Source organism: Cebus imitator, unplaced genomic scaffold (genome assembly GCF_001604975.1).
Source record: "Cebus imitator isolate Cc_AM_T3 unplaced genomic scaffold, Cebus_imitator-1.0 Scaffold189, whole genome shotgun sequence".
In the NCBI taxonomy this organism is placed as follows: Eukaryota; Metazoa; Chordata; class Mammalia; order Primates; family Cebidae; genus Cebus; species Cebus imitator.
The window spans coordinates 1830528-1843512 of record NW_016107504.1 but is presented as its reverse complement, the minus strand read 5'-3'; the positions used below and the strand labels follow the sequence as shown (position 1 = coordinate 1843512).

Here is a 12985-nt window from a genome sequence, read left to right as displayed (position 1 = left end):
AGTCTGGGAGGCAATGATGCCCCATATATAAAGCTCAGCTATTACTTTTATTTATTTTTATTATACTTTAAGTTCTGGGGCACATGTGCAGATTGTGAAGGAGTGTTACATATGTATACACATGCTATAGTGGTTTGCTGCCTCCATCCGCCCGTCACCTACATTAGGTATTTCTTCTAATGTTTTCCCTCCCCAATCTCCCCACCCCCTGCTATCCCCCCGCTAGCCTCCACCCCTCAACAGCTATTACTTTTAAAGCCACCAGTTTCTAAATTCCTTGGAGTTGGGCTGCTGTGAAAATACCTGTTTTTAAAGCAGCCACCAGGAAAAGGTACAGCTGGCCCCAGCACCAAGGTGGAAAAAAATTGAGAAGTGAAAAGCTAGAGACCCAGATTTTCCTCTCAGGTTTGCCACTAAAAAATACTGGGCCCCTGATCATGTTTCCTCTCTTCTTTGGGTCTCAGTTTCCCAAGAGGGAAAATTAGCTTAACAGCTAATTGATTGCTAAGGATCCTTCTAACTCTGATGCAAGAGAAGGGCAAATACTTTCCCAAATTCTTCCTTGGAGTTGTTTCCAACATATGCCATGGATAGGAATGCCCCAGAGAGTAGGATTATATAATAAGGATTTGTGTGTGGGCTTATTCTTTCAGGTGTCCCAGGAGCCCTAGGGCCTCAGGGATTTCCAGGACTGAAGGGGGACCAAGGAAACCCAGGCCGTACCACAATTGGGGCAGCTGGCCTCGCTGGCAGAGATGGTTTGCCAGGCCCACCAGGTCCACCAGGCCCACCTAGTAAGTTACTCATTTCTCTTTTTGGTCTTCAGACTCAGATGTGATCCAGACTGCAGAACAGTCATGATTTTTGAGGGGTCATCTCACAAGTGAAACAGCTAAGCCAGAATACACCATAATTGCAGAGGGGCAGCGTTGAAGGCCCCATCATCTCTGAGTCAGAGTCCAGCCTCTACCAGTTATTTATGACAGCAGAGTGTTCTCCATCAAGGAGCAAGCAAACCAGAGCCTAATGCCTTCCATGTTTGTACCCATTCTCACTCCATCTTTCACTGTTCTCAGTCCTTAAGCCTCTGCTTTTTCAGCTCCTAAAGAAGCAGCACTGGCTGTTTTGTGCTTGCCCTGGTCCATAGGGCTCCAATGTGGTAGGCTGAGAACCTGAGAAAAATAGAAGCCGGCTGGCCGCGGTGGCTCACACCTGTAATCCCAGCACTTTGGGAGGCTGAGGCAGGCGGATCACCTGAGGTCGGGAGTTTGAGACCAGCCTGATCAACATGGGGAAACCCTGTCTCTACTAAAAGTACAATATTAGCTGGGCGTGGTGACGCATGCCTGTAATCTTAGGTACTCAGGAGGCTGAGGCAGGAAAATCACTTGAACCCAGGAGGCAGAGGTTGCAGTGAGCCAAGATCACTCCATTGCACTCCAGCCTAGGCAACAAGAGCAAAACTCCATCTCAAAAAAAAGAAAGAAAGAAAGAAGAAGCCACGCCTGGATCCTGGAAGTGGCTGCTAAAAGCCTACACAGGGCTTGTCCTCCTTAGATCTCCTACTTGAGTGTGAGATTCTAGATTCTGAGAGAAAGGCTGGAAATGTTGCCCAGAATGTTTCTTTGTGCCTTAAATCCCATGTCCACTGTGGCTTGCACCTCTTTCCTCTTTTGTCCTAAGAGAGGTTTTTGGGGTAGACATTGACACTGCTGAGTTACAGAAACTACCTTGCTCATTTCTGTAACCCCACTGTCTAGTACGTTGCCTAGAACATAATGGACATTCCATAAATATTAGTTGAGTGAATTGAGCCACCAGAGGTCCTGTTAACTCCTTGCTGCAGATTTGGGGCCCCAGTCTTGAATGTTTTTTTTTTTGGCTCTGCTCTGGTTATTTAGCCTCAAGGACTTGGGCCTTGGTGATTGAGCTGCTGTGGTTAGTCAGGGGAGTCATCAGGCTTATACAAGTTGCTAATCCTTTATCTTTCTTTCACCCAAAGGTGCAGAATTTGAGACTGAAACCCTGCATAACAAAGAGCCAGGGTTCCCCGGTCTCCGAGGAGAACAAGGTCCAAAAGGAAACCCAGGCCTCAAAGGAGTAAAAGGTGATTTTGTCCCCTTGAGTTTCTTGGTCCTCCAAACTCCTTAGAGAACGCTTTATGAGGAATGAGCAAAGTAACAGCCTCAGGAACCTAAACAGAAGCAACTGTGGATCTTGTTTGGAACTTTGATTATAGGATTGTTAGAAGTGCTATATTTGGGCTCTAAGACTGAGGCCAGCAATGGAGGTTACACAGGACCAAGTAGCTCGTAGGCTTCTTTTTCTGTCTCCCCCACCTGCAGCCCAGGCCGTTAACCAGTGCATACTGCTACCCCTTCCAGTTTGCAAGACCAATGATGTAAGCCATTTAATACCTTCAGCCTTAAGCAAAGTGCTCTGAACAGGTCAAGACTTGGGACTCTGAAAAAGCCAGCTGGCTCCAGGAAAACAACCCTAGTCCCCACTGATGTTGGAGAACTGATCAATGACCGTAGCTTTCAGCTGTACTAATTCTGTCTGTCTCCTTGCTGCCTTTGGGTTATTTCCCCCTTCTATCACTTACTCTGAGTGGAAGATGCTCAATAAGTCAATTCATTATGGTTGTGGCCTAGGCCAGGGTGGAGGAAGAGGTGAAATTACTGACTGCAGGGAGGTTTGGGGATGGCCTAGGGTTCAGTTATTCAAGATCTTTAGGAATTAACTGCTTTCCTTAGCCTCAAACAGAGAAGTTCTAACTTACTCGTCTCCTTTCTCATTGCTCTGTCATAAAATGTCATTGCCTAATCATATAGAGGCTGGTTAAGAAATGTCTGAAAGCTTGTTCTCTACTATTCAGATCCATTGAAAACTATTTGATGGAAAAGGGCATTAAATTAACTTTGATGTTAATTTTGGCCCTTACCTAACTCACTACGAAGCTGGTGTATTTCTCGATACCATTCACACTCCTAAAACAGGGACATTTCTGATGCTCCCCTTTCTGTATTTCTATGGGGCTGACAGATTTTCTCTAACTATGGAATAGTCATAGGGATTCTCAAGCTTCTTTGTACATGATAATCACTGAGGGGAGTTTATTAAAAATTAAATTATTTGATCGGGCCTCCTGAGACTGATTGATTAAGACTGGGATAGGACTGGGATAACCAGCAAGCTGCTTTATCACAGGTGACTCATGCAGGATCACACTCGAGAAATACTAATCTGAAAAGCAGACTGTTCTCTTAGAGTTTTAGAAATCATCAATTTTCTATAAGTAAGAAGAGTCCCTTCAGAATCTTAGGGAAACTCAGGGTCACCTACGTTGGCACCAATTCTTACTTTCCAGACAATAAGCACAGAAGATATAGGGAGTTGGACTATAGTGCTAGCGACTCCTTGATACCTCTTCAAAGGTGCTTTGCTGAAATCCCTATCATTATTCATTTGGCATTTGTCTCAATGTATACAAAAATGTGTAGACATTTGTCTCATGTGTACAAAAGTTGAGAGAAAAGACATTTTGGTGAAGAAAATCTTTGAGTGGCTTGAATTCCAGACTCTCAGCTGGTTAGTATAGCTCAGTAGTTCTCAACTATGGCTGTACATTAGACTCACTGATGGCTGGGCCTCATCCCTGATTAACAAAATCTGAACCACTAACACAGACATACTCTGCTAGAAAGTGAACCAAGTTCATTTGAGTGTGTTCTCTGCAAGCCTTCAGATGCCCTCTATTGAGTTGTTCAAGTCACAAATAACCACTATCAATTCTTCATTCTTCTTGGAAAAAGATGACCCACTTTGTTCTATGTTGTCTTTTTCTCCCAGGAGACTCAGGTTTCTGTGCTTGTGACGGTGGTGTCCCCAGCAATGGACTACCCGGGGAACCAGGCCCACCTGGTCCACAAGGTCTCATAGGCCTTCCAGGCCTTAAAGGAGCCAGAGGAGATCGAGGTTCTGGGGGTGCACAGGGCCCAGCAGGGTCTCCAGTAAGTCTTGCCAAACTTTGACCCTGAGTAAGCAGTGGGAGCTTTCAAGTGCCCTTCACTCCTCACAATTACTTTTGTAAAGCACATACAAGAAAGATGGGATTAAAACAAAGTTTTGGTGTTTTGATCTGCGACATAAAATCTGACTAGAGAGTCTCTTAAAGTCCTTTCTGCTTTAACCTACCTATCTTCCCCTCTCTTTTTCTCCCCTTTCTTCCTTCCACAACATTGTTTACCTTTGCCTAGCAATGTGCTGGCCCCTGAAGATAAAATAGGAATTAAGGTGAGGTTCCCCTTCAAAGATTTCAAAATTTACAAAAGGTACAAAAATAAATGGGCAACTATTGTTCAAGATAACAAAATAATCAGTGCCTAGAACACTGCCAATATGGACCCAAGGTTCTGCTTTAGGTCATAATGCTAGGTGCCGGAATTCTATGAAGTCTGCATCTCCTGACTACTGCCTCCTATCTCTTTGTCAGGGCTTTCATGGGCGTCCAGGTCTTTCTGGACCCAAAGGAGAGAAGGGAGAACCAACTCTCAGTACAATCTCAGGAATGAAAGGGGATCAGGGCGATCCTGGCTCCCAGGGTTTTCCTGGTGTGACAGGAGAACAAGGAAAGGATGGAATACCAGGTTTACCAGGTCTGCCAGGTCTTCCGGTAAGTTGATCATTCCTGGGTGATTAGCTCTACAAATCTTCACAGCTGACTTTGTTGGGGGATCTGATGGCCACTGGACCATGAAACAAGAAAGAACAGAGAGAGTCTAGAGCATCGTGCCCTCCCTCTGCTACTGAAACTTTTTACTTTGGGCTTTTCCTTTATGTAAAGTGAGAATCATTTTCTCAGAATGGATGATTGTCTCATTTGATACATGCTAGTAATATTTGACCAAATGACTTGAAAATACTTCAGTTTCTCAGCGACTTTTCTCCTCAATCTAGCCACTTTCTGTGATCTCAAGGGTTATTATCCTGCACATTTCTTGCTCTCTCTCCTCACCCCTAACCAGAACCTTTTGTGTTGTTAGATCATCCAGAGTAGACAAGATTTATATCCATTATCTAAAGTCAGAGGAGACTGACTGATAAACTATGGTGATGATAGAGAATTTTAACAAAGCACAAAGCATTGGTCACACTGGCTACCTCTTTCCTATGGTCAGAGGACTGTCCAGATAAATCTCTGAGTTGAATGTTCATAATTTTTTGTGTGTGTTGTCTAGGGTGATGGTGGACACGGCTTCCCAGGTGAAAAGGGGATACCAGGACTTCCTGGTAAAAAAGGCAAACCTGGTCTACCTGGCCTCCCAGGAATTGGGTTACCAGGACTTCCTGGACCCCGTGGGCTTCCTGGAGATAAAGGCAAGGATGGATTACCAGGACAACAAGGCACCCCTGGATTGAAGGGTGAGTCATGGAATCAGATGGCTTTGGACTTGGAAATTTGACCCCTTGTCGAGTGAATATGACTCAGGTGCATGAAATGTGTCATAAGAAGAGACTTGTCTGACCATAATCACTACTTTCAACCCCCTGACAGATTTATATGTGAAAAAAGTATTATAATTGTATTGTGGTAAGCTTAGGGGGCAGAATAATGTAGATTTCCACTGTACTTAGTGAAGAACATCCTACCAGAGCAGTCTGAAAATATAACAGAGCTACCTAGGGAGGTTATGAGCTCATAATCTTTGGAAAAGTTCAAGAAGAAGCTGGATGACCATTTATTGCAAATGTCATCAAAACAATGAGTGGGACATTAGACAAGGTGCCCTCTAATTGTGTGGTAATATTATCAATGGGGAAAAAAAACCTTTCCTCAGCTCATGGAATCTCAGATTGGGCAGAAATCCTAGTTGTATATAGTCTAACCTCATTTGATCCCTTAACTCCTTCCTCTTTATATAACTTATTTTTCTACTTGAATTTTGGGAATTATGTGTAACAGTCCTACTTATGGTTTATAAATGTGCTATGCTAATAACTAATCTTCTTCAATACAGCCATAACAGCTCTTCATCCCAAATTCTGGGTTTCCACAACTTCTACGTTTCCATTAGTGACACCACACTTATAATATTCTGAAATTTCAAATTTTGAGATTAGCTCTTATTTCCTTTGCAATTCCTTTTATATTCTTTCCTTCTCTTCTTGCTACTAAACTCTCATTATCTCATGCCTAGATTTTTAAATACGTATATGCTTGTGGGAATAAGTGGATGGTTGGTTGGATGGATGGATGGAAGGATGGATGGATGGATGGATGGATGGATGGATGAGTGAATGACAACAATTTCCTAAGTAGTTTTTCATCTCCAACCTCCAGACTTTTTACATTCAATTCTATTATAAGCACCACTGCCAATATTATATCTGTAAAGTGCCAACATCATCATGTAACTCCCCTAATTCAAAGACACATATGGTACCAATTGAATAGAGACCATATAATGTCCAAACTCCTCCGCCTGGAATTCAGAAGTCTCCAAACATGGATACAACCAATCTTTTCAACTTCATATCACACTCTTAATTTAAGCAAAAGACTAAGACACCAGTCTTCTTCACTATACCCAAACACAATATGTTCACTTCCAGCTCCAGGATTTTGCCATGTTGCCTTTTTCTGGAGTGCTCTTCCTCTTTGTGTAGTTATATCATATTCCTCTTTCAGGGTTCAACATAAACCCCACTTCTTCCATTAAGCTTTTTCTTGACATCCACAGTATGTCATTGCTACTTAAATTATTTATCTCTTTCCACTAATGCTTTTACTTTTCCCAACTGCATTGTAAGTCTCTCCATACTAGGAATGGTAATACATCTTAGAGTTTCTTTACATGCCTAGCATAGTGCAATGCTCCATAGGAGACTAATATTTATTTGCAGAAGAAAGAGCCTTCCCAATAACCAAAGGGCTACTTAAACATATTTCTCCCGTTCCACCTTATCATCTTGAAGAATTACAATAAAAGAAGACAGGATACCAGGTCTTGTAAAATTTTATTTATTTCTGAATCTATTTTGTAAATTGGTGTAATAAGGTTGATGGTAGCCGAGTTAGTATTTCATTTCACAAATTATTGTGAAAGTTGTAAGGAATTTTTTTCCTTTTTTTAAATTTTTTTTTTGAGATGAAGTCTCACTCTCACCCAGGCTGGAGTGCAGTGGCACGATCTCAGGTTACTGCAACCTCTGCCTCCCGGGTTCAAGCAATTCTCCTGCCTCAGTCTCCCAGTAGCTGGGATTACAGGCACCCTCCATCACACCCAACTAATTTTTATATTTTTAGTAAAGACAGGGTTTCACCATGTTGGCCAGGCCAGTCTCAAACTCCTGACCTCAAGTGATGCACTCGCCTTGGCTTCTCAAAGTGCTGGGATTACAGACATGAACCACTGCGCCTGGCCATAAGGATTTATCAAACAAAATTCTGCCTGTTGGAAGTCCTAGTGTCAGCTATTGCTTTGCTTTCAGCTCTGTTCCCAGAGACACTACTCATGGTTATTCTACTGCTCCTCCCTTAATTGGGTCTTCACTGTAGGTTAAACCATTTTGTAGGCAACAAGGTTTTAAACTGAGTTACAGTGACATGACACCTATAAACTTACACACTTCCAAGTCTTCTGGATGTTATCAATATTTTAACTATTTGAGGACAGGATGAGTCAACAGAAGGAAGCTTACAGGACCATTTTTATCCCAAATATCCCTAGTCCTGGATACAGAAAGTTCTTAGGAATATACGGTAAACGATAGCCTGGGAGATGCCTTATGCAGAAAATGTTTGTCTTATTCCATTTCTGTTGCTATAACAGGATATTTGAGACTGAGTAAGTTATAAAGAAAAGAGTTTTATTTAGCTCATGATTCTGAAGGCTAGGAAGTCCAAGATCAGGCAGCCCATCAGGTGAGGGCCTTGTGCTTCTTCAACTCATTGTGGAAAGCAGAAGGGTACATGCAAGAGTCCAAACACTCAAAGCAACCTTGCTTTATAACAGCCTGCTCTTGTGGGAACTAATCCATTCCCTTGAGAAATAAACCCACTCTCCTGAGAAAAAGATTAGTCCATCCTAAAAACCTAATTACCTCTCAGAAGCACCACCTCCCAGCACAGCCACTCTGGGAACCAAGTCTCAACATGACTTTTCGTGGAGACAAATCATATTAAAACCAGAGCCATGTCCTTGTTGCAGTAGCAAGGGTTTCAGGAAATTACTAAAGAGCATTAGCTTTCTTTTTCTCTCTATGACAACCAAATATAATTCTTCAAACCTACCACTTTTTCTGCACAACTTTAAAAACAAATAACCTGTGGTCCCCAAACATTTTCACTGTAGCCATTTCTGTTGCCAGAAAAAAATTAAGATGCTGTTCTTGAATGCACCCACTCCAATCATTGGTAGCCCAAACTAGGACAGCTGCATTGCCAGGAAAGAGGATGTAATCATCAGAAGCCTTTCAGCCTACTAGTGTGAATTATTATAACTCTGGACCAGCAGACAACTGGCTGTTTCCAAAGAGACTCTGTTCCAGATGCTCATAGTAATCAATCACCCTGGTTATTACTGAACTGTGGTGACTATGTGCTTGATCCCATGTGGGTGCCAGTGCTGTCCACTCAGTTCAGACAGGAGATTTGGTTGGTGGGTGTATCTGGGCTTCTGGGAAGACTTCCCTTGGGCCTCAAGGAATTTCTATACTGGTTTAATTTTCTTCTTCACATAATTTGCTCTAGGTGACTGTTGCTGCAGACAGAAGGTTGGTAAAGGAGACTTACACACAGAGAGGGGTGAGAGCTAGCTAGGTCTACAAGCTCTCAGACGCTAGTGTTGGACAAACACGCCTTTTTTGTTCATCTTTGTCTGAGACAGTCACAGTGGCTTGAGCACCACACTAGAGGACCTGTTTGGGAAGCGGGGAGCCTAAAACTGGGATGCAAAGGCTGATACCAAGACTGCTTCAGAGGCTCCTTAGCACATACCTCTTACAGCAGGCAGTATGGGATTGAGCAGGCATGCAGTCTCTGAGAGGGTCTGATTTCCTTCACCATGCATGACGGTGGCTTGGCTGATCTTTATCTTAAGCAATTTCATTTTCTGCACTTAACTGGGGCCATAATTTGCTTTGAGAGGTACCTAAAATGATCCACACATGTCTGAACTTTATTTATTGCACCAGAACAAATTTAGATATTAGAATCTTGGTAACCACAGACCCTTTTTATTCTGAAGATGGATTTGGGCATTAATGGGAAAAATTCTGAATAATTAGGTCATTTGTTGCAATTACTAAACAGAACATGGGTAGAGCAGATTTCTGCTTTGTTAAGGAGTAGTCTCTGAATTCCGGAAAGTAAAGTAGAAGACCGTGTAAAGGAAAGCAGCCAGATACCAGTGTGACTTTGAAGTCCTTCCCTCTCACCATTTTGAACCTCTGCTTGCAATAGTGAAGTATGGTGTGGCATACAGGTGTGAGACAAAAGTACTGAGAAAAATATGTCCTTGATTTCCTTGGGTTTCTACCCATCTTTCCTTTGACCACTGTTTTTCTCATCCTAGAATCCTTCCAGATGCCTGTCCTCAGCTTCATCTTCTAAAGGCTTTGTTTTTATCTGGCTATCACAGATGAAAAGAAGCTATTAAACCAGTCTGATAAATTAAGGACGAATGGCTTCATATTTGGACCCAGCCCAGGGATATTTTTATTTTACTAAGTTTGTTTGCTAAGACATAAAACAATGGAACTATAATATTAGAGTTTGACACATTGGAGCCAATGGCCTATTGAGATTGTTGAGGGCAGAAGAGTGTTTAGCAAGATCCCTCTCATGATACACCCTCTGGAGGAAATTCTGTAGCCTGATTCAAAGAGCCCAGGCATGAGCCAAGCACAGAGTTGAAAGCCCCTCCCAGTGAAGCATCTTGTTAGGCTCGTGTAAAGAGACCACCAGGCAGGCTCTGTGTGAGCAACATGGCTGTTTATTCACCCGTGTGTGGGTGGGCTGAGTCTGAAAAGAGAGTCAGTGGAGGGTGGTGGGATAGGAGTTGGTTTCACAGGTTGAGGCAAGTGGTCAGTTAAAGGTGGTAATCTGTTTTAGGGAGGGGAAGGGTGTCATGGGATACATGATCACAAGGGCAGGGGTCATCTATTACAAACAGGCAAGATCATAAAGGTGGGGGTTATCGGTTGCAAGCAGAGGGGAGGGTGATGTAAATTACATAGTTACAGGAGTGAAGGTCTTGAGAAACCTAGTGTCTGGGGGGAACTTCCACAAGGCTGAGCAGGAACAATGGTTGAAGGTTACAGGGAAAGAGCAATTGGTTGAGGCAGGAACAAGTTGTTTCACTTCTCTTTGTGGTCATCTGGTTATTTCAGACTTTCTGGCTCCTGGGTACCATGCAAAGATGTATGTGCGGGTCACCAAGGCTATAATGACCAGGCTTGGACTTGGAGGCTAGGCACATCTCACCATACAGTGCTGGCCTGTAGAGCATATTTCCATGGTATGGAAATAACTATCAGAAATAGCTCTGTTATCTTGATGTCTGGCAGGATGGAGGTAGGTTTGATCACCTATGGAGGAGGATCCAGGCCTATGGCCGCCTGTTCACCTCTGGAAATATAACTATAGACACCTGAAGTCTAGAAGACGGAAAGTGCTGCTCAGGCTACAATTAGTGTCACTAACCTGGAGATGACCTTGCAGGTTTTCTACTGATTACTCCTTCTTACATAAGATAATAGTTCAAGATCATAAGAACTATTATTAATTGAGCATGTACCAGAGTATTAGGCACTGTGCTAAGTGCTTGTAGCACAGTTTCATGTAATCTTCACAAACAGCATATGAGAAAAGTAGTAGTTGCCATTTTGCCATGAGGCTCAGAGAAGCTTAAGTATCTTCTCCACACAGCTGGCTGACAGCAGAACTAGGATACCAGCTAAGGTCTGTCTGGCTTCAGAGCCCAACTTGTTAACCAATACATTATACTGTTCAATTAGCAATCTTGATTTAGGAAAATAGAAGTGGGATCAGGGGAGGAATGCCAGCGAGTTCAGTAAGCATTTTGACTCACAGGCTGTGTACAGATTTTTCAGAAATGTAATTTGTTATTTAAGTACAGACGAAAGCTATAGATGTTTATTAAAACTGTTGGCTCTGTGGCTTAAAGCAGACCTTGGGAGATTGTTTTAATGAATAGGCAAGACTTATTTTAATTAGCATAACAGTTGTTTGTAAATGGCAGTTGAGGGAGCCTGCAAACAATTTGTTCACCGGTATTTTATTAAACTTCCCTTCTGTGATCGTATAGACATTTTATTTGCATTATGAATGAGCGAGAGAGAATTTGCTAGGGGAAGGGCGATACATGCTAATTTTGACATCTTGAATATTGAAATTGTTGCTTTTCTCCTTGAGTAGCAGAGTTAACAGTTTCAAATAAGGTGCTGAGGGAAGGATCACCATTTGCTTATCACGGCCAAGAGAGTGATCTTCAGTGTTTGAAGTACAAACATACTGGTACAATTGACAAGGACAATCAACAGGTTTCAGTAGATCCCAAATGAAGTGTATCAAAAGAACCCAATGGCTTGGGGAAAACGTCATTCCAAGGAAAGTGTAAACATGAGAACTTGAGGGATCTTGGGTTCAAACCCTCCAATCTAGTCATATAAGCATAATGGACCCTTAGGACTAACCCCAACACCCATCATAGGGAGAGGCTCTATCTGAGGGCAGGGTGAGTAGGCAATTGCTGTTTGCTGCTGTTCCTGCACAGGCAATATCTAAGAAACCTTGTTAGATAACATCTGCTGCTGCTGCATAAGTGACTGCCCACTGGGCATCAGTGGTTTGATAAATGATATCCTAGCACTTGGACACTAGGAAAATTCTCATCTGTGATTGTACTGGTAGTAACTCCCCAGAGCTAATGATGCCAAGGTTTTTCTGTGTAGGATCCCAGCTGCTGAGTGGAGAGAACTTGGCTGTCCTATTAAACAGAGTAAAAGTAAAGGAGCGTGCTAGGGAGAAATCTTCCCTGATTCAGTGGGTTCACTGAATACATACATGTTACCATTTACAGGAATCACCCTACCTTGTATTATTCCCGGGTCATACGGTCCATCAGGATTTCCAGGCACTCCCGGATTCCCAGGTATGGAATGAGGCCAAAGAAAGCCACTAAACACTCTTGTAAGGGCCATGAGGCAGAGGAAACAGAGGATGACCCTGTAGGGTTTGGAGATCCACATTCCTCCTGAGGGCAGCCTTGGGGATTGAGGACATAGAATGGCTGCTGGAGAGGGTGGTGTGGGGAGGTAAGACTAGGAGAGGCTCTCCAAGAGACTGGGATTCTTGACTGAACGTCACAATTCATACCTAGCACAATGACTTTCCTTTCCTCTCACTGCTTACATTTGGGTTTTCAGGCCCTAAAGGGTCCCGTGGCTTCCCTGGGACCCCAGGCCCACCTGGATCACGTGGAAATAAAGGAGAGCCAGGGAGTCCAGGATTGGTTCATCTTCCTGAACTACCAGGTAAGAAAAGGAGCATCTTCGCTTCTGTGTGTGTGTGTGTGTGTGTGTGTGTGTGCACGTGAGTGTATTTGGGTTGTGGTAGCCCTCTGCCAATTACAGGGAGCCAAGTTTGCTCTCTGGTGTGGGTACAATGGTTTAATTTCATACCCTGGCAAGGCAGAGCATACAGGTATAGAATGACAGCATATTAGAGCAATAAGTACCATTCAAAATCAGCCGGGGCAACTTCTTACTTTCAGATGAGGAAACTGAGGCCCAGATGGGAAGTGACTTGTCCAACCTCACTAAACTACTAGTGACAGAGCTAGGACTCTACCAGGTTGTCTGCCTGCCAGTTCTATGAGTTTCCTAGATCAACTCCTTAAGGGTCAGAGAAAGAGATTGAGATCAGTCAGAGGGAAGTTATCCCATTTCTATCCCTTTT

At 43.1% G+C, this 12985-nt stretch overlaps 1 protein-coding gene across 4 annotated transcripts in view; it reads left to right on the top strand.

Annotated features, from left to right (window-relative positions):
• The window catches only part of COL4A6 (collagen type IV alpha 6 chain), a 295554-nt gene that overhangs the window by 258358 nt on the left and 24211 nt on the right, over positions 1 to 12985 (top strand). For 3 of the 4 annotated variants that reach the window (XM_037744950.1, XM_037744949.1, XM_017546467.2), the window contains exons 19-26: positions 654 to 794; positions 2003 to 2107; positions 3853 to 4013; positions 4496 to 4675; positions 5241 to 5424; positions 8756 to 8809; positions 12108 to 12179; positions 12454 to 12561. In XM_037744950.1, the coding sequence (XP_037600878.1) occupies positions 654 to 794; positions 2003 to 2107; positions 3853 to 4013; positions 4496 to 4675; positions 5241 to 5424; positions 8756 to 8809; positions 12108 to 12179; positions 12454 to 12561 (1005 nt within the window). The remainder of the gene's footprint in view (positions 1 to 653; positions 795 to 2002; positions 2108 to 3852; positions 4014 to 4495; positions 4676 to 5240; positions 5425 to 8755; positions 8810 to 12107; positions 12180 to 12453; positions 12562 to 12985) is intronic. The other variant, XM_017546468.2, reaches the window with a different exon arrangement.